This window comes from Mesoplodon mirus, assembly GCF_964341445.2.
Source record: "Mesoplodon mirus genome assembly, chromosome: 18".
NCBI lineage: Eukaryota > Metazoa > Chordata > Mammalia > Artiodactyla > Ziphiidae > Mesoplodon > Mesoplodon mirus.
In genome coordinates this window covers 47979416-48003382 of record NC_138994.1, presented here as the reverse complement: position 1 = coordinate 48003382, position 23967 = coordinate 47979416, and the positions used below count along the sequence as shown (strand labels likewise).

At 45.1% G+C, this 23967-nt stretch overlaps 3 protein-coding genes across 5 annotated transcripts in view; 2 read left to right on the top strand and 1 right to left on the bottom strand.

The window, feature by feature from the left end:
• The first annotated feature begins 644 nt into the window (after positions 1-644).
• Positions 645-5914, top strand: C1QBP (complement C1q binding protein). The gene is made up of 6 exons (XM_082604093.1): positions 645-977; positions 1593-1743; positions 3656-3749; positions 4922-5017; positions 5274-5396; positions 5534-5914. The coding sequence occupies exons 1-6, from the start codon at positions 755-757 to the stop codon at positions 5681-5683; spliced, it is 837 nt and encodes a 278-aa protein (XP_082460219.1). The 5' UTR covers positions 645-754; the 3' UTR covers positions 5684-5914.
• A 60-nt stretch (positions 5915-5974) lies between these two features.
• Positions 5975-12981, bottom strand: RPAIN (RPA interacting protein). 3 transcript variants are annotated; one of them, XM_082604095.1, is made up of 7 exons: positions 12823-12981; positions 11019-11189; positions 9950-10010; positions 7841-7952; positions 7628-7691; positions 6432-6572; positions 5975-6122 (listed from the first exon to the last, which is right to left on the bottom strand). In XM_082604095.1, the coding sequence occupies exons 1-7, from the start codon at positions 12901-12903 to the stop codon at positions 6093-6095; spliced, it is 660 nt and encodes a 219-aa protein (XP_082460221.1). In that variant the 5' UTR covers positions 12904-12981; the 3' UTR covers positions 5975-6092. The 3 variants fall into 3 exon arrangements, with proteins under 3 accessions (XP_082460221.1, XP_082460220.1, XP_082460222.1); XM_082604094.1 differs by having other exon boundaries at positions 5975-6572; XM_082604096.1 differs by lacking the exons at positions 5975-6122; positions 7628-7691 and having other exon boundaries at positions 6437-6572.
• Positions 12982-13039: 58 nt separating this feature from the next.
• Positions 13040-23967, top strand: part of NUP88 (nucleoporin 88) — a 37871-nt gene continuing 26943 nt past the window's right edge. The window contains exons 1-6 of the mRNA XM_082604076.1: positions 13040-13124; positions 13391-13803; positions 16454-16623; positions 17384-17509; positions 20375-20461; positions 23220-23396. Of these exons, the coding sequence (XP_082460202.1) occupies positions 13513-13803; positions 16454-16623; positions 17384-17509; positions 20375-20461; positions 23220-23396 (851 nt within the window). The 5' untranslated portion in view covers positions 13040-13124; positions 13391-13512. The remainder of the gene's footprint in view (positions 13125-13390; positions 13804-16453; positions 16624-17383; positions 17510-20374; positions 20462-23219; positions 23397-23967) is intronic.

Genomic DNA, 23967 nt, shown 5'->3' with positions numbered 1-23967 from the left:
ACCTTATTATATATTTTATGTGTCCTGGTAAGGTAGGAACATTAGTTCTTAACCTAAATTTAATGTAAGCTGTGGCTTCTTGCCCCCAGAAAAATAATGTCCCATCAGAACCTGGGTGTAAGGTTGGAGGGTTGCAGGAATTAACCAGGGCTCTTGCCTTTAGGAGCTCCGGGTCTGGTCGGGGTGAGGGTCAGCTGCCAGGTAAACCAGCAGTGCCAGGAGGTTTCTGCTGAGAAAAGAATGAAGCACAGGGGCCGGGTCGCACAGGCATGAGTCTGTTTTTCAGGGAAGAGAGGAGGAAGTTCCAGGAAGGCCTCTTATGGGAGGTGATCCTGGAGGCTGGTCTTTGGGAGTTGGTGGTGGCAAGAGTGCATTCCACGAAGTCATAGAAAGCCTGGCCGTGAGAACAGTAGATGGAAATTTGGAGAGTGTAAGCAGCCACTGGAGAGAACGGATGCTGGCCAATTAAACAGCAAGCCTGGGACACCAGACTCAGGCCGACTCAGCTAAAGAAGTTCCGGAATCGGATTCCAGGCCTCCCCGGGAGGCCACACCGGAGGCCACCAACAGAGGGCGCATTCCCACCCGCTGTGCCTTCGGTCTGCAAAGCGGCGGCGCGGAAGCACTTCCCGGGAGGGGGCGGGACTTCCGGCGGCGGCCCTAGATCTAGGGGGCGCAGTGGCAAAGAGTCGTCCTTCTTGCCGAGAGTTGTCTTTCGTATCCGCACGTGTCTGCCGCCGCCTCCGCTGCAGAAATGCTGCCGCTGCTGCGCTGCGTGCCCCGCGTCCTGGGCACCGCTGTCGCTGGCATCCGCGCCGCCGCGCCCTCCCTGCCGCTGCTGCAGCCCGCGTCCAGGCCGTGCGCCCGGCCCTTCGGGCTGCTGAGCGTGCGCGCGGGGTCGGTGCAGTTGCCCGGTCTTCTGCGGCCTTGGGGGCCCTGCGGCTGCGGCTGCGGCTGCGGCGGACTGCACACCGAAGGTAAGACTCGTGCACGTGGGCCGGGGGCGTGAGGGGCCAGGGCCTGGGTGGGGCGGGGAGTCCGGGCCGAGGAAGTGTAGACCACCCGTGGACAGCCCGGAACCGCCCCCGAAGTCCAGAACATTCTCCCACTGATCGGCGACCAGCGGGTTAAACCCACGCGTGATCGCATTTCCCGTCTTCCCCCACCTCTGTTTCACTTTGCGGGGAGAGATGCTGTAAAGCCCTGGAGGCCGATTCTATTCTCAGTCTCTCGAAAATGGAACTTTGTGAAAGCCCAAGGTCGCGGTTGGGAGTAGCGTGGTGTTGTCTGTTGGCAAGTGAAAGAGGGTAATTGCGAATTTTTCTTGCTTTGTTTTGAAACGTAGTAAGGAGTTCATTGTTGGGAATCACTTTTCCAGAATCCGAGCTCAGCTTCCCACTGATAGCTTACGGCTTTTTTTTACAGATGAGGAAACTGAGGCTTAATGGATATGAGCTGGGTTAAGTTCCCAGAGCCACCGTTAATAGCAGAAGTATTAGAAACAGCCCAAATACAGGTCTCTGGTTGTAGTAACCTGGGTCATTTTCCGTTTTAGACTGATTGGCTCTTTCTGTAACTTATTTCCATTGTAGGGGACAAAGCTTTTGTTGAATTCCTCAATGATGAGATTAAGGAAGAAAAGAAGATACAGAAGTATAAGTCTCTCCCCAAGATGTCTGGAGGTTGGGAGCTGGACGTGAATGGGACAGAAGCCAAATTAGTGCGGAAAGTTGCTGGAGAAAAGTAAGTACCAGGGGCCTGTGGACTCCAGGGAACCAAATCCATGACCCTGCAGGACCTGCCCTGACTCATCCACAAAAGCCTTTAGTTAAGGCAGGTACTTAACAGACACGTGGTTTCCGAGAGAACGTAGGATTCATTTGGATAACTTCATAAGCTCCAGGTCGTTCATTCACTGCACACTTACGTGCTGTGGTAATTAGTAAGGAGATGGTAAGCAAGTAGCACCGAAGCCAGGTCGCTGGGAGCCTACTGGACCAGTAGAGGTGTCAGTCACTAAACCCTTGCTGGTGAGGGAGGTTATGCCTTGCCTAAATCTAGGCCCGCAAATTCAGAAATTCTGACAGCACTGACAGAATCTCAGATTTGCAATGCTGACTTACTATACTACAGGCTCTGGATGAGGAAAACAAAGCTCCTACTCTGTTTACAGTTGAGAAAGCAAGATAAGGGTGGGGTTGCCGTATAGTAAGGGTCACCATGAGAAAGATGGGAAGGCTTTAACCTGCTTAAGCTGTTTGTGATCTACTTTGAGTGAATTTTTGTATATGCTGTGAAGTAGGGTTCTGGTTTTTTTGTTTTGTTTTGGTGGTGTAGTGTTTTTCCCCTCATAGGTCAATCATGTATTCTGTAACCTGACCTAAACCACTTTTCCTGGGGTAAGTCATAAGCAGTTTGGGGCCATTATAAGTAATGTTCTAATGAACATAACTGCATTTCTGTGCCCAGGCGTCAGCTTGGTCCGCACTGTTGCAGATTAGACAGGTTTTGTGGCTGAACCTCAAACCTCAAACTGGCAAGGCAGCCAGTTAGCACAGCTCCAGAGGGGAGTGGTTACAGTGCACTGTTGTCTGCAACCCAGCACTGCTCGTTCCAGATCTCTCGATTTTATTTATTTTTTATTTTTTTATTTTTGCGGTACGCAGGCCTCTCACTGCTGTGGCCTCTCCCATTGCGGAGCACAGGCTCCGGACGCGCAGGCCCAGCGGCCACGGCTCACGGGCCCAGCCGCTCCGCGGCATGTGGGATCCTCCCGGACCGGGGCACGAACCCGTGTCCCCTGCATCGGCAGGCGGACTCTCAACCACTGCACCACCAGGGAAGCCCTCTCAATTTTAGATTCAAATTTTGGAACATGATATGTCAGGTGAAGGTTCTCGCAACTTAAAATTGTCATTAGTTGGTGTTTGTGGCCTGCTTTGTGATTATACAACTTCCCACAACTGCTCTGAGGAATGAGCCTGTCCTGCAGCATGTTCTTTTATTTTTTTGGCGGTGCCCTGTGTCTTGCAGGATCCTAGTTCCCCATCCAGGGATTGAACTCAGGCCACGGCAGTGAAAGCGCTGAGTCCTAACCACTGGACCACCAGGGAACTCCCCAGGAAGTGTTGCTCTTTGTGAGGCCTCCCCTTCATGGGGCCAGGGCTGCTCTCCATCCTCAGCTGATGCCACAGCCCTCCAGTGCTCCTTCTTCCCTTCTTCTTGGGCAGATTTTCTTCTAATGGAGAAAAGCTTTTAAAGGAGGCTTCTGCCCCCTGCCCCCAGCTTCTCAGCTGCTCACTACTGGAAGGTGCCCTGGAAAGACGAGGGTGGCAGTGTCAGTTGGCTGCGGCCAGGAGGTAGCCAGTGGACACAGGTTGGCAGTGAGCCCTGGATGCTGGCCTGGTGACAGGAGCCCACACATGACTGTATTTGGCTGAGGAACAAGTGCCTAATTGACTCAGCAGCCAACACGTAGTAGGCCCACTTCAGACCTGCTGAATCTGTCTGTGGGTGGGATGCAGGCACCTGCCTTTTGGAAGTTCTGCAAATCAGAGGTGCATTGTTTCAGCAGCATTTTTAACTGTAGCAAGCCTCGGTATTTACTCCTCAGTTAAGAGGACATCCTCTGTTGTGTTTTCTCTTGCCTTTCTAGGGTCACTGTCACTTTCAACATTAATAACAGCATCCCACCCGCATATGATGGGGAGGAGGAACCCTCTGAAGGGCAGAAGGTTGAAGAACAGGAGGTGAGTTTGTAACACTGTAACCAGCCTGTACCTCCTGCTTCTCACAGGCTACTCTGGAGGCTTGGAGAAGGAGCATTGGTTTTTGTTCTGTTTCAATTCTCTTAACACTAGGAGAGAAGGCAAAGGACCACCATCCTGGGGCCTTTTCTTGTAGAGCACCAGAGCTGTGTGGCCCCTTTTCTTTCCCAGGGGCCAAGTAAATTGTTACCTTTAGGCTTAGGCTTTATAATTTGCCCTGTGTTCACTTAATAGAAAGGAACTGAAACTGTCTTAACCCTTCCCGTGGTCAGGAGGTAAGTTATCACTTGGAGTGTTTCCGAGTGAGGCGTCCTCTCACACGTCCCAGGCTGGTGATAGGCACCAGGCAGGGGCATCAGAGACTTGGGCAGCATCTCTCCTTAAGGTGTGCCGCCCTTCTTGCTTGGACCTGGATGGTGCTCAGTCTCCAAACATTTTAGGAAGCAGTGTGCCCAGCCTAGAAACCAGCCAGTGTGAGGGCCACAGGGTCCCCAGGCTTTCTGGCTGGGTTGGCATGGTATTGTCTCACGACCCAGCTCAGCTCCCTGGAGCGCTGGCCCAGCACTAGGACCGCCCCGCCCCTAACACACACACTGGCTGGCTCACCCTCAAAGAGGGGGTTGCTGTGCTTTAGCCAGAGGCACCAGCCTCTGGTCCTGGCCTGTAATAAAGGAAGATCCCGAAACAGCTGGGAAGGGATTTTGGCGCTTTAGGCCAGCTTTGTAGCGTATGGATGTAGAAAAAGGCCCGGGAAGATTAAGTTAATTGGCACTCTCGCTGGGGCTGGAGTTCAGATTTCCTGATTCTAACCTTGTAGAATTAGGTTAGAACCTAGTATGTATTAGGTTCTAATATGTAACCTTGTATGTTCTTTAAACAAGTAGCGTGGCTAATGGAAGTAAAATGCTGTCTAAATATATGATACTTTGCCATCCAAAACATAGTCTACAACTCTAGAAAGGATCCACAGGATGGGTTTGGCCCGGTCTGTCTGAACAAGCTGGTACGTGGCTTTAATACTCTGTGTTAAAAGATCCTAGGCTCCTTATTTGGGAACACCATAGCGTAGCAGTGGCCATCAGACCCCCTGAACTGAGACCTTCGGTCCAGACCCCTGCCAACAGACATGTACTGACTCGTTCTTGTTCCCCCAGCCTGAATTGACGTCCACTCCCAATTTTGTGGTTGAAGTTGTAAAGGATGGTAGCAACAAGGCCCTTGTGCTGGACTGTCACTATCCAGAAGATGAGGTATGTAGAATGGAGTGCTGGCAGCCCTGGGGACAAGGAGGGCCTCCGGGGACCTTCCTGGTCCCATTTAACTGATACTAACATTTTCTAGCTTAGACCAGCAAAACTGGGAAGACTGGGTGGGGGGCGGTGAGGGGGCAGTGAGGGAGCAAGGTTAAAATCCGAGTTTCAAGCTATAAATAGTCCCTTTTCTTTGCATGAGTCTGGCTTGTCCTGGGAAACCTTTCAGTTTTCCCCAAATATTGTCTCTTGTCAGATTGGACAAGAAGAGGAGGACCAGAGTGACATTTTCTCCATCAAGGAAGTGAGCTTTCAGTCCACTGGCGATTCTGACTGGAAGGACACGAATTACACACTCAGCACAGATTCCCTGGACTGGGTGAGTGCTCGATAAGGTGATGGTGCTCTTGGGCCTTGCAGGGGAGGGTCTAGTCCAAGGCCACACAAAGAAGCATCTTAATAAGTGTCTCAGGTGCCTTTTTCTTTTTTTTTTTTAACTAATGTCTCTCCTTTTAGGGCTTATACGACCACCTCATGGATTTCCTTGCGGACCGAGGAGTGGACAACACTTTCGCTGATGAGTTGGTAGAGCTCAGCACAGCCTTGGAGCACCAGGAGTACATTACTTTTCTCGAAGACCTCAAAGGTTTTGTCAAAAGCCAATAGAGAAGACAAGGTGCCAAACACCTTAATTTTACGGCAGGCTTTGGCCAGTGAACAACACCTACTCTGAAGCCAGACCCACATACTTTGAAATGGTTTTCATCCCAATATCATGGAAAATAATTCAATATTAACTTATTTCTGTTGCCTCTTATTTACCATTTATTCTCTACAAACCTGTTATTTCTAGATTTTTGTATAACATAATGATGGACAATAAAATCTCCAAGGTGATTTGTCTTTTCTATTTCTACTTCCCTTTCAATCTGCATTATGAAAGACAAAGAGCAGAGAAAACTTTGAAACGTTTTAATACAAAATAAGTTATAAATGAAAGATCTGTATTTACAAGGCCCCTTCCCAAGACAGAACTTGTTTCCAACCCAGTAGATCGTGTGCATCAGGGTTGGCTCTAGAGGATCACAGCCCAAGTATCACAAGCCTGAATTTAAATAGAAAAAAAGTTAGCTTAAATTATATTCCAGTCCCAAAAGTGATCTCAATATATGGTTCCAAGTTGTAACCAGTAATGACACTTATGCTGTTCCTTCCACGACCTGGGCTGCCTCTGTCCCTCCCCCTTTCAGGGGATGATTGGCCTTTTTAACTGAAGTGACTTCACTTTTCTATGCAAGTAAAGTTCCTCAGAAAATAAACTGCATTTTTATAAACATTTACCTCTTTCCTACCAGGGTGGGAATAAAAGCAACCACTGACCCGCTTTTACCACTGGGTCCTGGGGGATGCTTACCAGACAGCTCATGAGAAGACTGGACTTTTCCTCTGTTCCTTCAGTGACCGAAAATGCCGGCGTGTGGGGACAATATGCACTGTGCTCGTTCACGCTGTCTTCCAAACAGGCGCGAAACTTTTGTTCTGTCACCTCCGGAGACTGAAAAATCAAGTTAAACTACAAGCTAACCTTGTTGTCTCATAGTCAACAGGTTGAAAACCCCGATTCCTCACCATCCTGTAACTATGGCTCGCTGTGATGGCTTGACTCCTCGGACCTTTAGAAATGCTCATGATCGTGCTGAGAGGATCTCTTAAGTAATGTCCATCTGACCGCCTCTCCAGATGGACCAGGGCTCTCCACTCCCGCCCTGAACACGGACGCTCACCGCACCAGGAACGTCCAGAGCTGGGAGGCTTCTCGGCCTCCCCGCGTTTCTGCCTCTACCAGCCAAGCGTATCCTTACCAAGAGCCAGTGCTGCTTGGTCCTACGTCTGTGCTAACTGAACTTGCTATTGTAACTGACTGATTTAATTATCTACTATGTAAACCAATGAAATAAGAGAATGAAACAAAGTTGTGTTTTTGTGATAAGTGGAATATTTCAATATTCCAACAGTCAAACAGAAGCAGTCAAAAAGATGAGTCCCTAAAAAAAAAAGGTGTTGAATTAGGTAAAAGATGGGGAGGAAAACTCCTGAAGGGCACTCAGCTTCCTGATGCACTTTACAGAAACAAAACAGGAAATGTGAGCCTATGCGCTTTAAGAGCAGTTTATAAAAAACAAAAACAAAAAAAGCCTCAGCTCTCCAATCAGCAGAGCCTCGCCCAAGGACTGTCAAGTAAGTGTATATGTTTAAAACTTCCTATAAAATGTTTCATTTGTATAACTTACCACCTCAACGAACTGGCAGACTTTTGGCCACATCATGTCAGATAAGAGGGCTCCTGTATTTTAAGACCACTGACACTTAAAATTCTGAATACAGCTGTCTTCATATATGGAACATTTTAATGTAAATCAGATACAAGTGTTTCCAGTTCTAAACTGGGCTTTCTAGAAAGCTCCTAAGCAGTGGTACATTAATAAGTACCTCACAAATAGGCAGTCTGTATTCTCACCATGGATGATTGCAAGCTACCAGTGTGAACTGAACCTGAAGTTGGGAAGAGATGTGTGCAGAGGTGACACGATCTGTGTGAGGAACACTCACATGAGATGGGATGTACAGGCCACACTGACACATGAGCACACCGCCTGCTATTCTCAGATTGTACCTGGAAGCAGAATTGGGATCCCAGAGTGTTACGGCCAGCAGACCTGGATCCCCCAACCTTCCCAGGTAACAGATTTGGGGGGAAATTCCACTCACCTTGGAGTGTGGGGTGGGAACAAATAATGCTGAAAAGGTTGTGAAAACTCTTACTTTGTACACACAGGGCAGATGAGGGAGTTTGCTTCCCACTCAGCCAGCATGACGCTGAGACACTTTTCATCAAACTGCAAGCTCTTCTCGTACTCACTGATGATGGACTGTTCTGCAAGGCAAAGGACAGCTGGCGTGTTTCGCTGCACGTCACCTGGGTCGCCCTATCCTGAGTGCTACGCTTCACTTTCAAAGGCGTCATCCACACGAGAAAAATGCGGGCAAAATCACACTACCAATCACTAGATATTTACTGCTCAGGCTTCATCTTGTTGGATCTTTCCCCTCCTGTCTGTCCTCTCCTTGTGAAGTGATGAGGCTAAGAGACAAAGAGACAACTTTCACACCCATCTCCAGAGGCCACAGGGGCAGAGATGAAGAGTGGCAGGGTCCCAGGGGCAGCTGGAGAACGCGGACACTGATGGCTTCAGATGCCAGGCCCACCTGGCTGAATCTAAGGTGAGCTGTTCGCCAGTGTCCACAGACTCAGGTTCTGTGTTGTTCAGAACGTGTGTAGCAAATGTGCAACAAGCCCTAGTACTTAGTAGGCCTGGGGTACAAAGATGAAGAAGGCTGGTTCCTGCTCTTGATGAGCTCACCATCTTGACTTCAGAGCAGGGGTCAGCAAACCACAGCCCACAGGCCATTCCAGCCCACCTAACATTTTTAATTTTTAAAAAAATTTTGGCCATGTCACAGGGCATGCAGGATCTTAGTTTCCCGACCAGGGATCGAATCCGTGCCCCTGCAGTGGAAGCATGACGTCTTAACCACTGGACCTCCAGGGAAGTCCCCCCCTTCCATTTTTTAAGTAAAGTTGTAATGGAACAGCCACGCTCATTTGGTTTATGTATGGGCTATAGCTGTTTTCACACTACAACAGCAGAACTAAGGAGCTGCAATAGCCTAAATATTTACTATCTGGCCCCTCACAGAAAGTTTGCCAACCTCTATTCTAGAAGGTTCCCTATGACTGAGTATGGCAGAACACAGCAAATTCTTATCACGACAGATTTTTAAATTAAATATACCCCGAGAGAGATACTTGGTGAGTCCTGTGTTTCACCACTAAGATAGGTTTTGCAGGTGAGGGTAAAGAGAAAATCAGTTAAAAAGAAAAAAGAATTAAAATCAAGGAATATACAGTCTAACTGGAGTCAACACACCAATCATAATAACTAACGTTTGCACAGCACTATGTGTCAAATGCTGTTTTAAGTTCTTTATATAAACTTTTTCACTACTATTTCCTTATTTTAAAGATGAGGAGACAGGCACAGGGGGATTAAGTGCTTTGCCCAGCGCCACACAAGTTAAAGTGGTAAAGCTGAGAAGTGAATCTTAGCAGTCTAGGCCAAGAGTTCACGCTTTTGCATCCTCAAGGTAATAGCTATTGTGTATAGAAAACTTCCTATATGCCAGGCACTGCTCTAAGTCTACACATATTATTTAAGCCTACAAATAGTTTTGTAGTTTTACAGAGTCAGTCTGTCATCTCTATTTAACAGATGACAAAAACTAAGCCTAGTCAAGATAGGGCTATGTGAGATAAATGACTTAATTATATAAGGTGCTAAATTACGCACTCTGTGGTGCTATGATTCCACAGGAAGGGGACGCTCACAAGACCCTGGGGAGTCAGTAAAGAACAGATACAAGAGAAGGTACTTAAATTAGGTAGTGCAAGAGATCTGATCATGCACCATCCTGTAAGGTGACAGGATTACTACTGATCTATTAACAGAGAGGTACTGTCGGGTAGCATAGACACGGGAACTGGATTCACAGCACTGACTTGACTTCCCAACTCCACCACCAGCTGTGCAGCCTGTCTAAGACACCACTCTCTTCTGTCTCACGCTACCTGGTAGGGGCATGATAAGGAGAGAACCATAGCATGGAAGGACAGGTCTGAGCACACGGCCTGGAAACAATGAAGACTATTATTATTGGCAAGACAGACAGCCATAGACCTTAGAGTAAAAACAGAGACTTCTGGACACTCGACTGAAGATGGAAATAATGAGTTAAAAACATTCTGTTCAGAAAAAAGCATCAGCATTAGAGCAGCTAGAGATATAGGCAGGAAGAACTATTCTTAGACTTCACCTTGATCAATCAGCTCCTGTTGGATTTCCTCCAGCACGGCCAGGTCCGGCGGCTCCTCCAACTGCAAGAGAAAGTAGGGTCAGCAGAGGTTTGAAGTTATGATCAGCTGACAAGACCCACAATGATTCACACTTGGAGGCTGGCTTGAAGAACACAGATTTAACTGAGGAAATCAACCCAGCCCTTCTGTAGAATGTGCCGACAATGCGGTAATGTGGCTGTGCTGAGAAAGGCATCAACAGATGATTAAACCAGCCAGTGACAAAATAATGGTACCACATTTGGGGGAGACAGTATAGGGGAGCAGCTAAGTATGTGGCTCTGCTAAAGCTCTGGGACCATTAGAAAGTTCCTAACCTCTGTCAGCCTCATTTCAGGCCTCTGTAAAGTGGGAATAAAATCCACCTGAGAGGGTTATTGTGCGCACTAATTGTCATTATGTGGCACAATGTAGGACACATAGAAGGCACCAGTAATGCCTCTTTATCACAGAGAGCCTTGCTGTTTTCAGAGCAGTTTCCCACATGTTTCTTATACTGTCCTCACAATACCGACAACATGATCTTCTGCATCTTACAAATGGGAAAACTAAAGCTCAAAGAGGCAGAGTTAAGAGTCAATAGCAAAACCAGGATCAGAATTCCAGAACTACTCACTTCCAATCCAGTGCTCTTCCTGATACATGGTAAATGGTCTCCTATCCACACCCAGTTCCTAACCCTGGCTGAGATTAGAACCAGAAAGTTCCTGGAGACCTTTTTAAAAAGAGAGATTCCTAGCTCAGGCCTACTGAATCAAAAGCTCCAGGGGTGGAGCCAGTGAGTGAAATTTCTTTCTTCTCAGCTTCAGAAGTGATCACGATGCAATGATGCAGCAGGTCGACAGCCTGGTATTTATGAACCATTAATTAATCTAGAAGAGTCTAACGTTAAAGGTAGAAGAAGCTGGGTGAGAGGCCGTTAGGATCCTGTTTGGGGCTGGAGGGTGGATGGGTTTAGAGGACTTGGGGAAATAGGCAGAGAGAGGACCCTGGCATCCTTGGTGCTAAGAACACATGTCCCAGCCTGACCTGAGCCAAGGCCTCTGGCCGGCTCTCCACCGACTGCAAAGCATTCCACTCTTCTTCCATCACCTCCTGCACTAGAAAGGTGTTCTGAGCTCCTCCTGACATACTGCCTCCAGCCTGGCGATATTTGTTCAGGAGCCTGTCCCGGCTGTTTCTCATTCTCTGCAGGCATCCCTTGGAAGAAGGAGAAAGAGGCAAGGGGGGAGAAAAGGCAATTCCGTCAAAGACAAACAAACAAAAAACACCTCTTAGATTAGTTGTTAAAACATTAAAGGAATTTCATAGACACAAAATTTCAACTCTAATCCCAACTATTGTTATTTTGGCACCTTCCTCTCCAGCCCTTATCCACGTGTAGATGGATGAAATTACAATGCTTGGGTCACGTATTTCCAGACTGACATATTTCATAGTCTGTCTTTAATGCCAGCTTGCTTAATGGTTGGGTGATAATAGCACAGCATCCACTGTGCTAACCGGACACTTAGGTTGCTTCCTAATTCTTTTTTTTGTGTTTGGTTTTGGTTTTGGTTTTATATAAATTTATTTATTTAATTTATTTATTTTGGGCTGCATTGGGTCTTCATTGCTGCACACTGGCTTTCTCTAGTTGCGGCGAGGGGGGGCTACTTTCGTTGCGGTGCATGGGCTTCTCATTTTGGTGGCTTCTCGTTGCAGAGCATGGGCTCTAGGTACATGGGCTTCAGTAGTTGTGGCACGTGGGCTCAGTAGTAGTGGCTCACGGGCTGTAGTGCGTAGGCTCAGTAGTTGTGGTGCACGGGCTTAGCTGCTCCGTGGCATATGGGATCTTCCAGGACCGGGGCTTGAACCCATGTCCCCTGCACTGGCAGGCGGATTCTTAACCACTGCGCCACCAGGAAGTCCCGCTTCCTAATTCTTGCTACTCTTGATATGATTCTAGTAGCCGCCATCCTGTACGATGTTTCTCAACTTCAGGCAATCTTGTCCCCTAGGGGACATGTGGCAATGACTGGAGACATTTTTGGTTGTCACAGCTCTAGCTGTAGGATTATTGACATCTAGTAAGTAGAGGCCAGCGAGGCTGCTAAACATTCTACAATCCCAGAACAGTACCCCCACAACAAAGAACTATCGTCTTCAAAATGTCAAGAACCAGGATTGAGAAATCCTGCTGTCGACAGTCATTTCTAGCATCAGATTATTTTCCTGGGATATATCCGCTACTTCAGAGATTCCTGAAAAGACAGGCCATAGTACTTACAGGAACCAGACTGAGCTGAGGATAGGTCAGAACTGACCGTAGGCTACAACTCTGCTAAGACAGCGACGGAGGCTCAGAAGAAATAGTTTGGAATAGGAAGAGAAATAATTTCCGGGATTAGAAATAATGTCTAATTATTCTATTCCTCTGTGGAATAGACATAACGTCTCTCTCGCTTGCGGTGAGTGTACAAGGTGCCTCTCTAGTGTCCACCGACCCGACATCAGCGGGTGATGGTGGTGTCGCCGTAGAGATGTAGAGGTGCAGAGGTGCGGTCGCGATCACACTTCACACTGAAAGCAAACCCGAGTCCAAAAGGAAGGCTTCCTGGCACCGGGCCGGCCCGGGCTAATGCCACACCCAGAGGGACAGAAACTCCAGGAAGTGGCCGGGCGGTGGCCGAGGCCCGGACCTACAGGCGAGAGGTCCGGGTTCCAGGTCCACCTCCACGGACACCTGCTTCACCCGGCTGGGCTGAGAGCAAAGCAAGGAGGAGAGCGGTTGCCAGGACGGACTAGGGGAGTGACGACAGCCCGGCCAAGGCTCTCCAAACCCCACACTCACCTGCCTGAAAGCCTCTTTCCAAGGCGGCGAGCCCACCAGTTTATACAGCGAGCGACGCCGAGACCCTGATCCCTCGGCCATCTCCTTTTCGCGGGAGTCGCCGCCAGAAGGCCCCGCCCCCGGGGGGCGCGTGCAGAATCCTGGGAGTTGTAGTTCCTGGGTGCTGGTCGCACCAGATCGTAGGGAATTCTGGGAAGCGTTGTCCTTCCGGCCGGCCCCACTCGGAGACAGGCTTGGGCAACCCCAGAATGGGAGACTAAAGAAGTGACATTTGTGAGGTCTGCCCAACTGGATTGAGGGAGGTAAGTCTTGAGGGAAGGTTTTAGATGTTTAGGTTTATCCAAGTGGAGGTGTCCAATAAGCAATTAGATACACAGGTCTCAGGCGCTTTACCCCCAGCTACTAGACTTCCCACAACCCCAAAGCTTTCTCTAAGCAGGCCCTGGCATGTTGACCTTCTCATCCCGCCCCCTTTGGCTTCAGAATAGGCTTGACTGGTGATTGGCTTTGCTTTGGCGATGACGCTACCTGATGGGCTGGCCTCACCTTCGCCCCGCCCCTCCCCTAGCCCTGCTCGGGCTTCCGGGCTCCCTGCTCGATGACTGGCCGAAGCGGTGGACGGCTGGAAGCGAATTGGCTGCCCTCAGCGGCGGGCTGAGCAACTGGGCAGACGAGAGCTGTTGGGCTAAGATGGCGGCCGCCGAAGGAGCCGCGGGAGACGGTGAGCCGTGGCAGACCTGGCTCCCTGACCATGCCGTGTTCTTGCGGCTCCGGGAAGGACGGAAAAACCAGAGCCCAGCCGCAGCCGAGAAGCCGGCTTCTTCATCGTTGCCTTCGCCGCCGCACTTGCTGACGAGAAACCTGGTCTTGGGCCTCGGCGGAGAGCTCTTCTTATGGGACGGAGAAGGCAGCTCCTTTTTAGTCGTGCGCCTTCGGGACCCCAGCGGTGCCGGTGAGGAGTCCTCCCTCTCCCAATACCAGGTACGACCAGGCTGATCCGGAAAATGACCCTCAGCTGGGATCTGAAGTAGCGTTTACGTCCCTTTCCTATCCTGGCTGGTTTTCGTCTGCTGGGAGGGGTGCTATGCGAGGGTGAGCAGACGTCCTTTTGGGGGGCGTCCAGCTGCGAGTGGAAAAGTCTTATTTTCATTCGCTGTAGCGTGGCCGCAGAACCTTTTGAACCCTCTGTACGCATATTTCACTCCTTCCATATATGTTCGTTGACTCTGACGCTGCGCCGGATACTGTTATAGGAACGCCTGCGCTCCAGATGCTTAAATTCGCGGGGTCTGGGAGGAAGGGAGAGACCATGGAGTGACAGTAAAACATCAGTGGTGCAGGTGCTCTGAAGAAAAGCAAAGCAGGGGTAAGAGGCTCAAGAGTGTGGGTGCACTCGCTCTTTTTAGGAGGTTGGTCCCGAGAATCCGATGTCATGACGTCACACTCATAAAATAATAGGGACAGTCCTAACTTTCTCTTGGGGTTGTTGAGAGCATTACGTCGGGTCGTTGATTTGAAAGCAACAAGCTTCGTGCCTGACATGGAGGAGGAATCCCCTGTTAGCTCTTTCAAAAAATTAGGCCATCTCCAGGGTTGAAAGGGATTTTTGCTGGCGTCTGAGAAGCCAACAGCATGTGAAAGTAGGTGTGATCAGAAAGTACTACAGACTTCTTGTGATTAAACATTGCTTTATGGAAGCGTTTATTTGTAATAAGCCGATTCGCGCCTTTTAAAGATTACAAAATAAGAAAACTTGGCCCCCGTTCTGACATATGGCATACATATATCGTGTGCCGTTGATTCTTGCTCATGAGAAATGATTTGAATCAGGTGCTGGCATTGTTTTTGCAGTTTTGAAAACAGGTCACAAGCCCACAAACTACTGACTGTAAAATTTCAGTTTATAAGAGTAAGTGTTAGATGGTCAGCACACAGTATTAACAATAACACCCTATATTGCTATGCAGAATTTAGCACAGTCATGATTAAATTACTTATACTTGTTAATTTATTGTCTGACTTCTTTTCTGGCGTGCAAGCACCAAGGCAGGGGCCGTGTCCGCCTTACTTAGTTTTGAATCCCCAGTACTTCAGTGTGCTTGGAAAATATAAACCTTCAGTACGTATTGATAACTGTCTGAATGACCTTCAATCCTCCAAATGTCAAAAACTCAGAGATAGACAAGGTAGCAGTTTAGCATGAGTTGCAACTTTCAGTGAAATGAAAACATGAATAGTAACCTTAAAAACCAAACCAAATCAAACAAAAAAACAACCCTCCCCCAAAAAGGCAAACCGAAAGCATGAGTAGTGACTTTAAAAACCAAATCAAACCAAAAACCAAACCAAAAAAGCCCACGTCAATTATGTGATTATCACAGGTGACCTAGGTAATTAGATTAGATTGTAAGCATAACAGGAGAAAGGTGGTCTTTTATTTGAGGTAGATCATTAGAATCAAGTAGGAAGAAGGTTGAGAAGATGGGAAAAGAAGGAAAGAACCACTGACAGGAGAAAAAACAGTTTGATTAGAATCAGCAAAGGGCAGCTAAAAACAAAAACAAAGAAACTTCAGGCTTACAGACATCAGGAACAATTGAAATCACATTATCTTCAACAGTCTTGTCTAAAAAGGTTTTGATTTAGGGTGATTCTCTATACATAAGGATAAGCAATACATTGGTAATCTCATGGTTTATTACTGAAAATAGAAAGAAAAGAAAATGGGAATTTGAGATGCTCACGAGAGAAGAAATAGAAGTACTTTTTTTTTTTTTTTTGAGGGCATATGAGACAAACAGCCTAACAGAATCCCCTGAAAATATCACTGTTCAATGTCAAATATGCTTCGGTAAAGCAGCATTTTAGTTGCAGAAGCTCCTGAAACCATTCTCTATCTTATTGTACTATTTATAACAGTAATTATCATTTACTAGTACTTATGAGTTCTTCATTTGTCTGGTCACTAAAACATATATTGAGAGTTAGTTAGCAACATGCCATATACTATGCCAAAGATACAGAGAGGAAAGACACAGAGCTCAAGTAATTCATAGTTGTGTGGGATGAGCAGGTAAAAGGATAAGTACTAATAATAGAATTATCTAGGGTGTGCTATAGGAGTACAGAAAAGATGCATTAGTTCCTGGCCAGAAGGTCAGGGATATTTTCTTGGGAGGAAAGTGCATAGGAACTGAGTCTCCAAGAATGTTTTAGCCAGCTAAAAAAGAAAAATGAGGGCATTGCAGGAAAAATAGTTGTACAGAGACACAGAGACATAACAAAGTATGATGATTTCCCAGAAATACAAGTTAATCTGATTGGAGTATAAAGTACAAGTGGGGAATGGTGGAGAATTGACGCTGAAGTGGTAGTCTGGAGTTTGATCATAAAAAGGGAATTATATGTAGTATTTATCGAAGTAGGGAAACCTGGTGCATTTTACATAGTATTCCAATCTAAATAGTTAAAAAATATCTCATCAGGTAATGGCTGAGGTGTTAGTACTTTACCCAGAATGTTTCATTAAACTACAGTTATAGAAAACTAAAGTGGTACTGTGCTTTCAAGTAACTGCCATATATATTTGCATTAAGATTAACCATTTTGACTAGTTTGCTTTAATTTTCAGAGATTGCTTTGCATAAATCCACCCCTGTTTGAAATCTATCAAGTCTTGTTAAGTCCAGCACAACATCATGTAGCACTTATAGGAATGAAAGGACTTATGATATTAGAATTACCTAAAAGGTGGGGGAAGAATTCTGAATTTGAAGGTGGAAAATCAACAGTGAATTGTAGGTAAGTTGTATTTCCATTTAGTGTTTATCTGTATAATTTGTAATACATGCAAAAAATTGCTTAAGACCAGTGGTTCTTAAGGTATGTTTACTCTGCTACTATTGAAACATCAGTGTACTCCAGATGGTCTGCACACTGGCTTCTTGTGATAATAGTGTTTACAGTATATGTGGGGTTGTACTTTTATTCTGCCTAAATTATCACATGGCTGTCTCATTGGAAGTCAGGCTGTTTTTCCAAGTAGGTTGAAATAAGACGTTTTAAAAGCAGTTATTACCTGTGAGCCAGTTTTCTCATCAGTATAACTAAGTTTTATTTTTGTATTTTTTTTCTTTTCCAATTAATCCTGAAAAATGAGGGTCTGAAAGATCTGAAAAGAATATAAGGTAGAAACCCATCTTCAGCTCCACAACTCATAGGTTGGGCCTCCTTAAAAGTGTTTCCTTTCTGAATCTGTTTCCTCATTTCCACAATAGGAGTGATAATAGCTGCCCTTGTAGTTTCCTTACAAAGTTACTAAAAGGATCAAGTAAGATACTGTATCTAAAATCACTTGTAAAGTACAGTATCATATACTCTGCAATTTAGAAAATATTTTAATTTTGATTCTTTGATGTTGGTTGGTAGATGCTTCAAATGCTGTCTCAGCAAGATTTATAGGAAAGGAATTTGAAGGAAAGAAGAGCAAAGAGTGTTAAGATAGGTTTTCCTTTAGAAGCTTTTTCATCCAGGTTTTGGGAAACTGCTGTCTTTCTTTTAGCACCACTCCCGTTGCTGAGAGATTTTTCACCAGTTCTACGTCTCTGACTCTGAAGCACGCTGCCTGGTATCCGAGCGAGATGCTGGACCCCTACATAGTGCTGTTAACATCAGACAATGTAATAAGGTACATTTTTTTCTTACAGCTTTGTGAGTGGGAAGATTCTCTTTCTGGTTGCCAGTTAATAGCTCAAAGTACCACTAAATGGGTCAGTAGATGTTGGAAAGCTTTATCTGATGGCTGTTGTTACCCATTCTCAATCGTGTAAGAATCGTCCAGCTGCCCTAACTTACTTAATTACTTGCCTTAATTAGTGCTATTCCCTCTCAGCTGGTCCTACCTCCAGTCTCTCCTTTCCCAATCTGACCTATTAAGATAATCTCCCTAAAACTGTTTTCACTGTGTCACTCTTTTGGAGGTAATGTAGCATAGGGGAAAGATAATTTAATTGGGAGTTGAGAGATTTGAGTTCTTGTCCCAGTGTCACTTCTGTCTTTGGGATGTTAAAAACTTGGGCACCTCAGTTTCCAGTTTGTCAAATGAGCAGGTTTCATTTGATCATTTACTAAAGCCCCTTCCGGGTTTTGCATTGTATGATTAAATGCCCTAATCCTACAGAGGGTCTCTATTATATTATCAGTTAGCTTTCTGGATCTGCCTTATGTAAAAAGTTTGTTGGGGAGACTGACTGATGTACAGATACCTGCAGTTTTATTTTTTCTAATCACTGCTTTCACTGTGCTCTACCAAATCTTCTTTTACTGCTGAATGGTTGATCCTTTAATGGCTTCTTACACAGATCTCATAGATTTCTGGTTACTTTTAGTTATTAAAACTTAGTCTGTTCAGTTTAAAACTCTGATCTCAAATCCATTTCAAAGCTATATCCTGGTCCTATCACAGGTCAGACCTTGAGGGATCTGAAATGAGTGGAGAGGGCATGATCTGCTCTTTGACTCTCTTTCTACCCAAGCACCTTTAGGTAGGGGGTGAAGTGCAAGGAGGAGAGCTGTTCCTCCTTCCTCTGGGTCTGACTCCTCAATGGTGGGGTAAAGAGCTGAGGCATACATCTTACCTAACTGGTGGTCCATCAGTGAAGAGCAGGGGGCATATCCCTCCTCCTGGTTTAATCTAGTTCCCTCAGCTGCTAGTGGCCTCTGTTGATGTGATAGTCTCTGCACAGATTGGTGTGTGGTTTTTTCAGGGCCAGTGTTTGGCCTTCAGCTCCCTCCATCACTCAGGAGCCCTGTGTCCCATTGGCTCTACCAACTGTCCATGCCCTGAACCCTCTGTCAAGATGGAATATCCCTAAACTTGGTATCTCCTGCCTTCTTGACCTAACCGTTGTGGTTTTTCATATGGAGTCATGGTAACTGCCAAGGTCCTTTTCCCTGCCCTCCAAGGGCTACAGAACTGGGCATACTACACTATAGTCCTTTCTTATGCTGTCCCAGCCTACCTCCTTCAGAAATTTCCATATTTGGAGTAGATACCATAGAGTGTTCACATGCCCCCAACCCTAGGATATGACATGTCAGAATCACCCAAGGATTCCCTTGCCTTGGTGGCCTGTAGTTTTTGACAACACATCTGGCATTCAGCTAGGAAATGAGATACCCGTTTCCCCTTATTGCAGGTACCCCTAAATCTGGCTGGTTCTTTTAGGGCCTTTCCTGCCCACACATTTGGCTCTGGAGTTGGAGGTAAAGAAAGGAGGAGGACCCTCACATTCCAGACATCGTCCCATACTCTTAAGGACTCTTGACACCTTCTGTCTTATGTAAGCTGGAAAAGGAGATTGTGAGGAGATAGTGTAGGTCTAGGTCTTCCTCATATTAAGCCCTAAAGGAGGTGTCTGGCCTCAGGTGTTGAAGATTCCTTTTAAAATATTGGGTATTTAACACTTCTCTTTTCCTAAGCTTTGACCCTATTGACAGTTTCAGGGCAACAAGAAATTCCCCCTCCGTGCCCTGTTGCATTTACTTTTGCTTTCACTGTTCCGCATTACAATTTATAGGACTTATTTGTATTTTGAAGTTAGTAATGCTTGTAGGCAGCTAGGAAGACCACAATGAATGGTGTGTTCAATTGGATCAAATTTTCATTAAAAACATTTATTAAATGACATTCTATTGATAATGGAACAAACTAAGGTTAAAAATTCTTTGTGGGATCAGACAAAATAAGTGATTAATTTGATAAAGACTTAAAGAGGGACATTGGATTTCTAATAATGATATTACTGGCCTTTAAAAATTTTTTTCTCCTTTTAGCAACAGCCATATATGCTGTGAAAATTTATTATTATTATTATTATTTTAGCCATGCTGTGTGGCTTGTGGGATCTTAGTTCCCCGGCCAGGGATCGAACCCGGGTCCCTGGTAGTGAGAATGCAGAGTCCTAGCCACTGGACCACCAGGGAGTTTCCCCCAAATTTATTTTAAATTAAAATGATTTTGGTAAAAAAATTTCTTTTAGTTTTATACTAACCTCTTGAGAAAGCAGGGAAGACATTGTGTCTTTATATAACACAAATATGTACAAATTGCAGGCTAAAAGTCACCCACTGTGCTGGCCAGCTGGTATATAAAGAAGAGTGAGAAATGGTTTCTTCCCTGATGAGATTGGGTGTCTCACAGGCAGAGACAGATGGGTATAACTGAAGGGAAGCTAGCAAACTTAGAGGCAGTAGTGAGATGACTAGACAAGGTGAATATGGCTAAGGACTGAGGTGTGGTGGTTGGGGAAGGCTGATGAGGCATTTTGCTTAGAGTAGAGAACACTTCTTCATGTCCCAGGGAAACCTTCCTCTTATGTTTTTATGGAACAAATGAAGTAGGCTACTTTGTCAGTAACAGCAAGATCCTTGGCAGATGCTTGTGATAACTGGTAGGAAAATTCTCAGAAACTGACTAGATGGAAAGGATAGAGGAACTTTGGGAAATGAAAGAGAATTTTAAGTACTGGCTTTCTTCTCTTTTGATTGCTAGAATTTACTCTCTACGTGAGCCCCAGACACCTGCTAAGGTCATTGTACTTTCAGAAGCAGAAGAGGAAAGTCTAATACTCAATAAAGGGTAAGTTTTTATTTGTGTCATGAAATTTTTAAAAATTAGTTTATTGGGATTATAAATGCAATTTTAGCAGATTGTAAGATTTTCCAAAGGTACCTTTAGCATGCTTTTTGGTAATGTGAGAAATAAGCAAAAATAGGCGATATGAATAGGTAACGGGAAGTTACAAATCTGAATGTCACTATAACTACTAACTTGGTCTTTTTTCAAGAAAGTTAAAAAATGTGAATAGCTGAAATTTATTCCCTGTTGTATCTTGAATAAGAGAATGAATTATAATATTGCAAAGTTACAGAAAAGGTGGAAGGTGAGAGTGTTGGGCTGGAGGCCTGCCAGCTGTTCACTCAGTGTGGATGGGCAGATTGCTGGACCCCCAGCACCTAGTACCCCAGAAGCTGGAGCAGAACATAGAGAGCCCTTCTGATTCTCCTGTGACCCTGGCTTCTTTTATGTTTTCTTACCCACTACAGGGGCAAGTTCCTGGCTACTTTGACCACTAACAGAATCACCCTTTGAACTTACAAACCCCATTCCTCTGGCCTCCTGACCAGTCTTTCTGGTGATTACCACACATGATCACCCACAGTGTGTGCATGTAGAGAGAAGCCTTTAGTAGCAATATTTCTGGAAGTTCCATTTAGTTCTTTTCATGTCTCCATGATGGTCATATCTAATAATCTTCTTTATTTTTGTTTTTCTCACCGTTATTCCTTTGAATATTTTATATACAGCTATTCTGTATGTGACAGTTTCAATATCTGAAGCCCTGGGGAGGTGGGGATCTAAATCTGTGTGTGTTCTTCCTCCTGCCCCATGATCTTGGTCGCTTCTTCCTGTGATTGCTCATCTCTCGTTGTGAACTTACGTTTACTTGATCTTAATGTTTTGAAATATTGAGAGCCTGAGTTGGGGGTGTGTTCCTCCAGAGAGGAATTTCATCTGCTTCTGCTAGGAGTCAGAGGTTGCCACCAGCCTGGGGACCACTTTAATTCTCTTTAATAGTCCCACAACTGAAAGTTTCAGTCGAATGATTTTAATGTCTTATAGCACCAGCTCTTTAACCTCACATCCAGCCACCTCCACAGTGGGGAAATACCTGCCTCTGCGAGTTGATAGGTCCTGTTCTGGTGTCGGCAGTGAGTTTCCATTGCTTTCCAACCTCCTTTGCCAGGCACCCTGTCCAGATGAGAGGCCGTAGAGCAAACACAGTAGTTAAGAGCTTTGGCTCTGGCGTCAACACCTGGTGGGTTCCAGTCTCAGCTCTGCCGCTTGTCAGCTGTGGCGTCTGGGCAAGTTATTCAGTTGCACTAAGCGTCATTTCCATGACTGTATATTCCATGAATATAAAAAGTAGTGATCACTTATTTGGATTATTGTACAGAATAAATGGGATCATGCATAAAAAGTGCTTAGCATGGCACAGAGTAAGTACTCATTAATTGATACCTACTACCATTATTAGAAATATTACTATATTTATTAAGTTCCAGTTAAGTTTGGATGGCTTGGTATTTAAGTCTCTTTGAAATAACTGCTTTGTCTATTTGTTTCCATTCATTGTCTTAATTTTTTAGTTTAACTCAGGCAGTTCTTTTAATTCTGGATTTTGGGATTCTTCATTTTTTGCCTCCTGAAACCATATACCTTTCCATGTGATAAAGAAACTAAGATATGGTACCTATAACAGCTTGGAATGATGCTGACTTTCTCAGCTATATGAAACTGTGGTTTTATTTTAACCATATTCATTAACCTTGTGTTAAACTGGAATCTTTTTGAATAACAAACTATACTAAATTTTAAAATACAAAAACAGCATGTTTTATCATTTGTCTTTCCTGATTATAAAGGTAATGTAAATTTGTTGTAGAAAATTGGGAAAACTAAGAAAAGTATTAAGAAGAAAATATTTTAAAATTTCCTGTAGTCTGTCCTCAGCATAACAATCAGAGTGCTATACTTTTCGGTATAAATCGGCTCATTCTGCTTCCCTGCTCTCCGCACTCCATTGATTTCTGCCCGCTGACTGCAGCCCTACAGCTCAGTCCTCCCGCTGCCCAGGCTCTGAGCTCCAGCCGCTCAGCCTCCTTGCCATTCCTCAGACACTCCTGCCACCGCCCTCCTTGGTCTTTGCGTGTGTCCTTCCTTCTGCCTGAACTGCTCCTTCTCTGCGTGACCACAGACTCGCTCCCTTACTTCTTTCAAATCTTTGCTCAAATAGCACCTTATCAGAGTCTTTCCCAGATCACCTAAAGCAGCACCTCCATCAGTACTCTCTTCCCCTGCTTTATTTTTCTTCATAACGTCACATTCTGGCTCTGTGTTATGTGGTTGGCTTCTCTGTGGACGTCTCTCTCGTTAGAGGGGGCCTTTGTTCAAGTCACTGATGTTTCCTAGAACCACAGGCACTGAGCGCTTAGTAGTATTTAGTAGATATTCGTGGACTGAATGCCTCCTGCTGCTTAGAGATAACTGTTGATATCTTTGTGTTTTCTTCCTGTTTCTTTTCTGTGTTTATGCATGTCTGTATGTGTGTATTTTTACTGTTTGTGTGATTGTATATTTCAACTTTATATAATTTTATGGCCTACTTCTTTCATTGAATTTTATGAGAATTTTCTGATGTTGTTTAACATTCTTCATTATCACAAATTTTTGTCTTATCACTCCATTGAATACAAATTCAGTCCCCACCTGCTGTTATTGGACATGTTATTTCTGTTTTCGTTTCCAACCAGTTGGTATTAAAATCTCTTTTCAGAAGGGCCTACACCGCATCTCTAGGAGAGACGGCAGTTGCATTTGACTTTGGGCCCTTGTCGGCAGTCCCGGAAAACATGTTTGGACAAAAAGGCAAAGAGGAAGTATTGGCTTACCCCCTGTACATCTTATACGAGAATGGAGAGACTTTCCTTACATATGTTAGTCTGTTGCACAGGTAAGCTGAGGAGGTAACCCACCTGAAGTGAAAGCCCAGCTTGTGCTCTGGTATAGATTGTCATGGTTGCACTTGGGGTCCATGTTTTTGAGTTTGTGGAAGTATTGCAGCCTTTGAAGGCTGGCTTGCATATTTTGAAGAGAAAGTTGATACAGATCATTTGACTTTTTATTTCCTCTTATTATTTGGGTAAGTTCTATAGAATTCATGGATAATCACGTAAGATAAGACTGGATTTGTGTTCACAAAGGATAGTCAATCAAAAAAGTATTTACAGACGGTCCCCAGCTTAGTCAGACTTAGATTTTACGATGGTGCAAAAACAGTATGCATTCAGTAGAAACTGTGCTTTAAATTTTTAATTTTGATCTTTTCCTGCACTAGTGATATTCAGTTGATACTGTCTTGTGATGCTGGGCAGTTAACACAGCTTCCAGTCAGCCACACAGTCACAAGGGTAAACAACTGATATACTTAGAGCCATTCTGTTTTTCACCTTCAGTACAGTATTCAATAACTGACATGAGATATTCAACACTTTATTATAAAATAGGCTTTGTGTTAGATGATT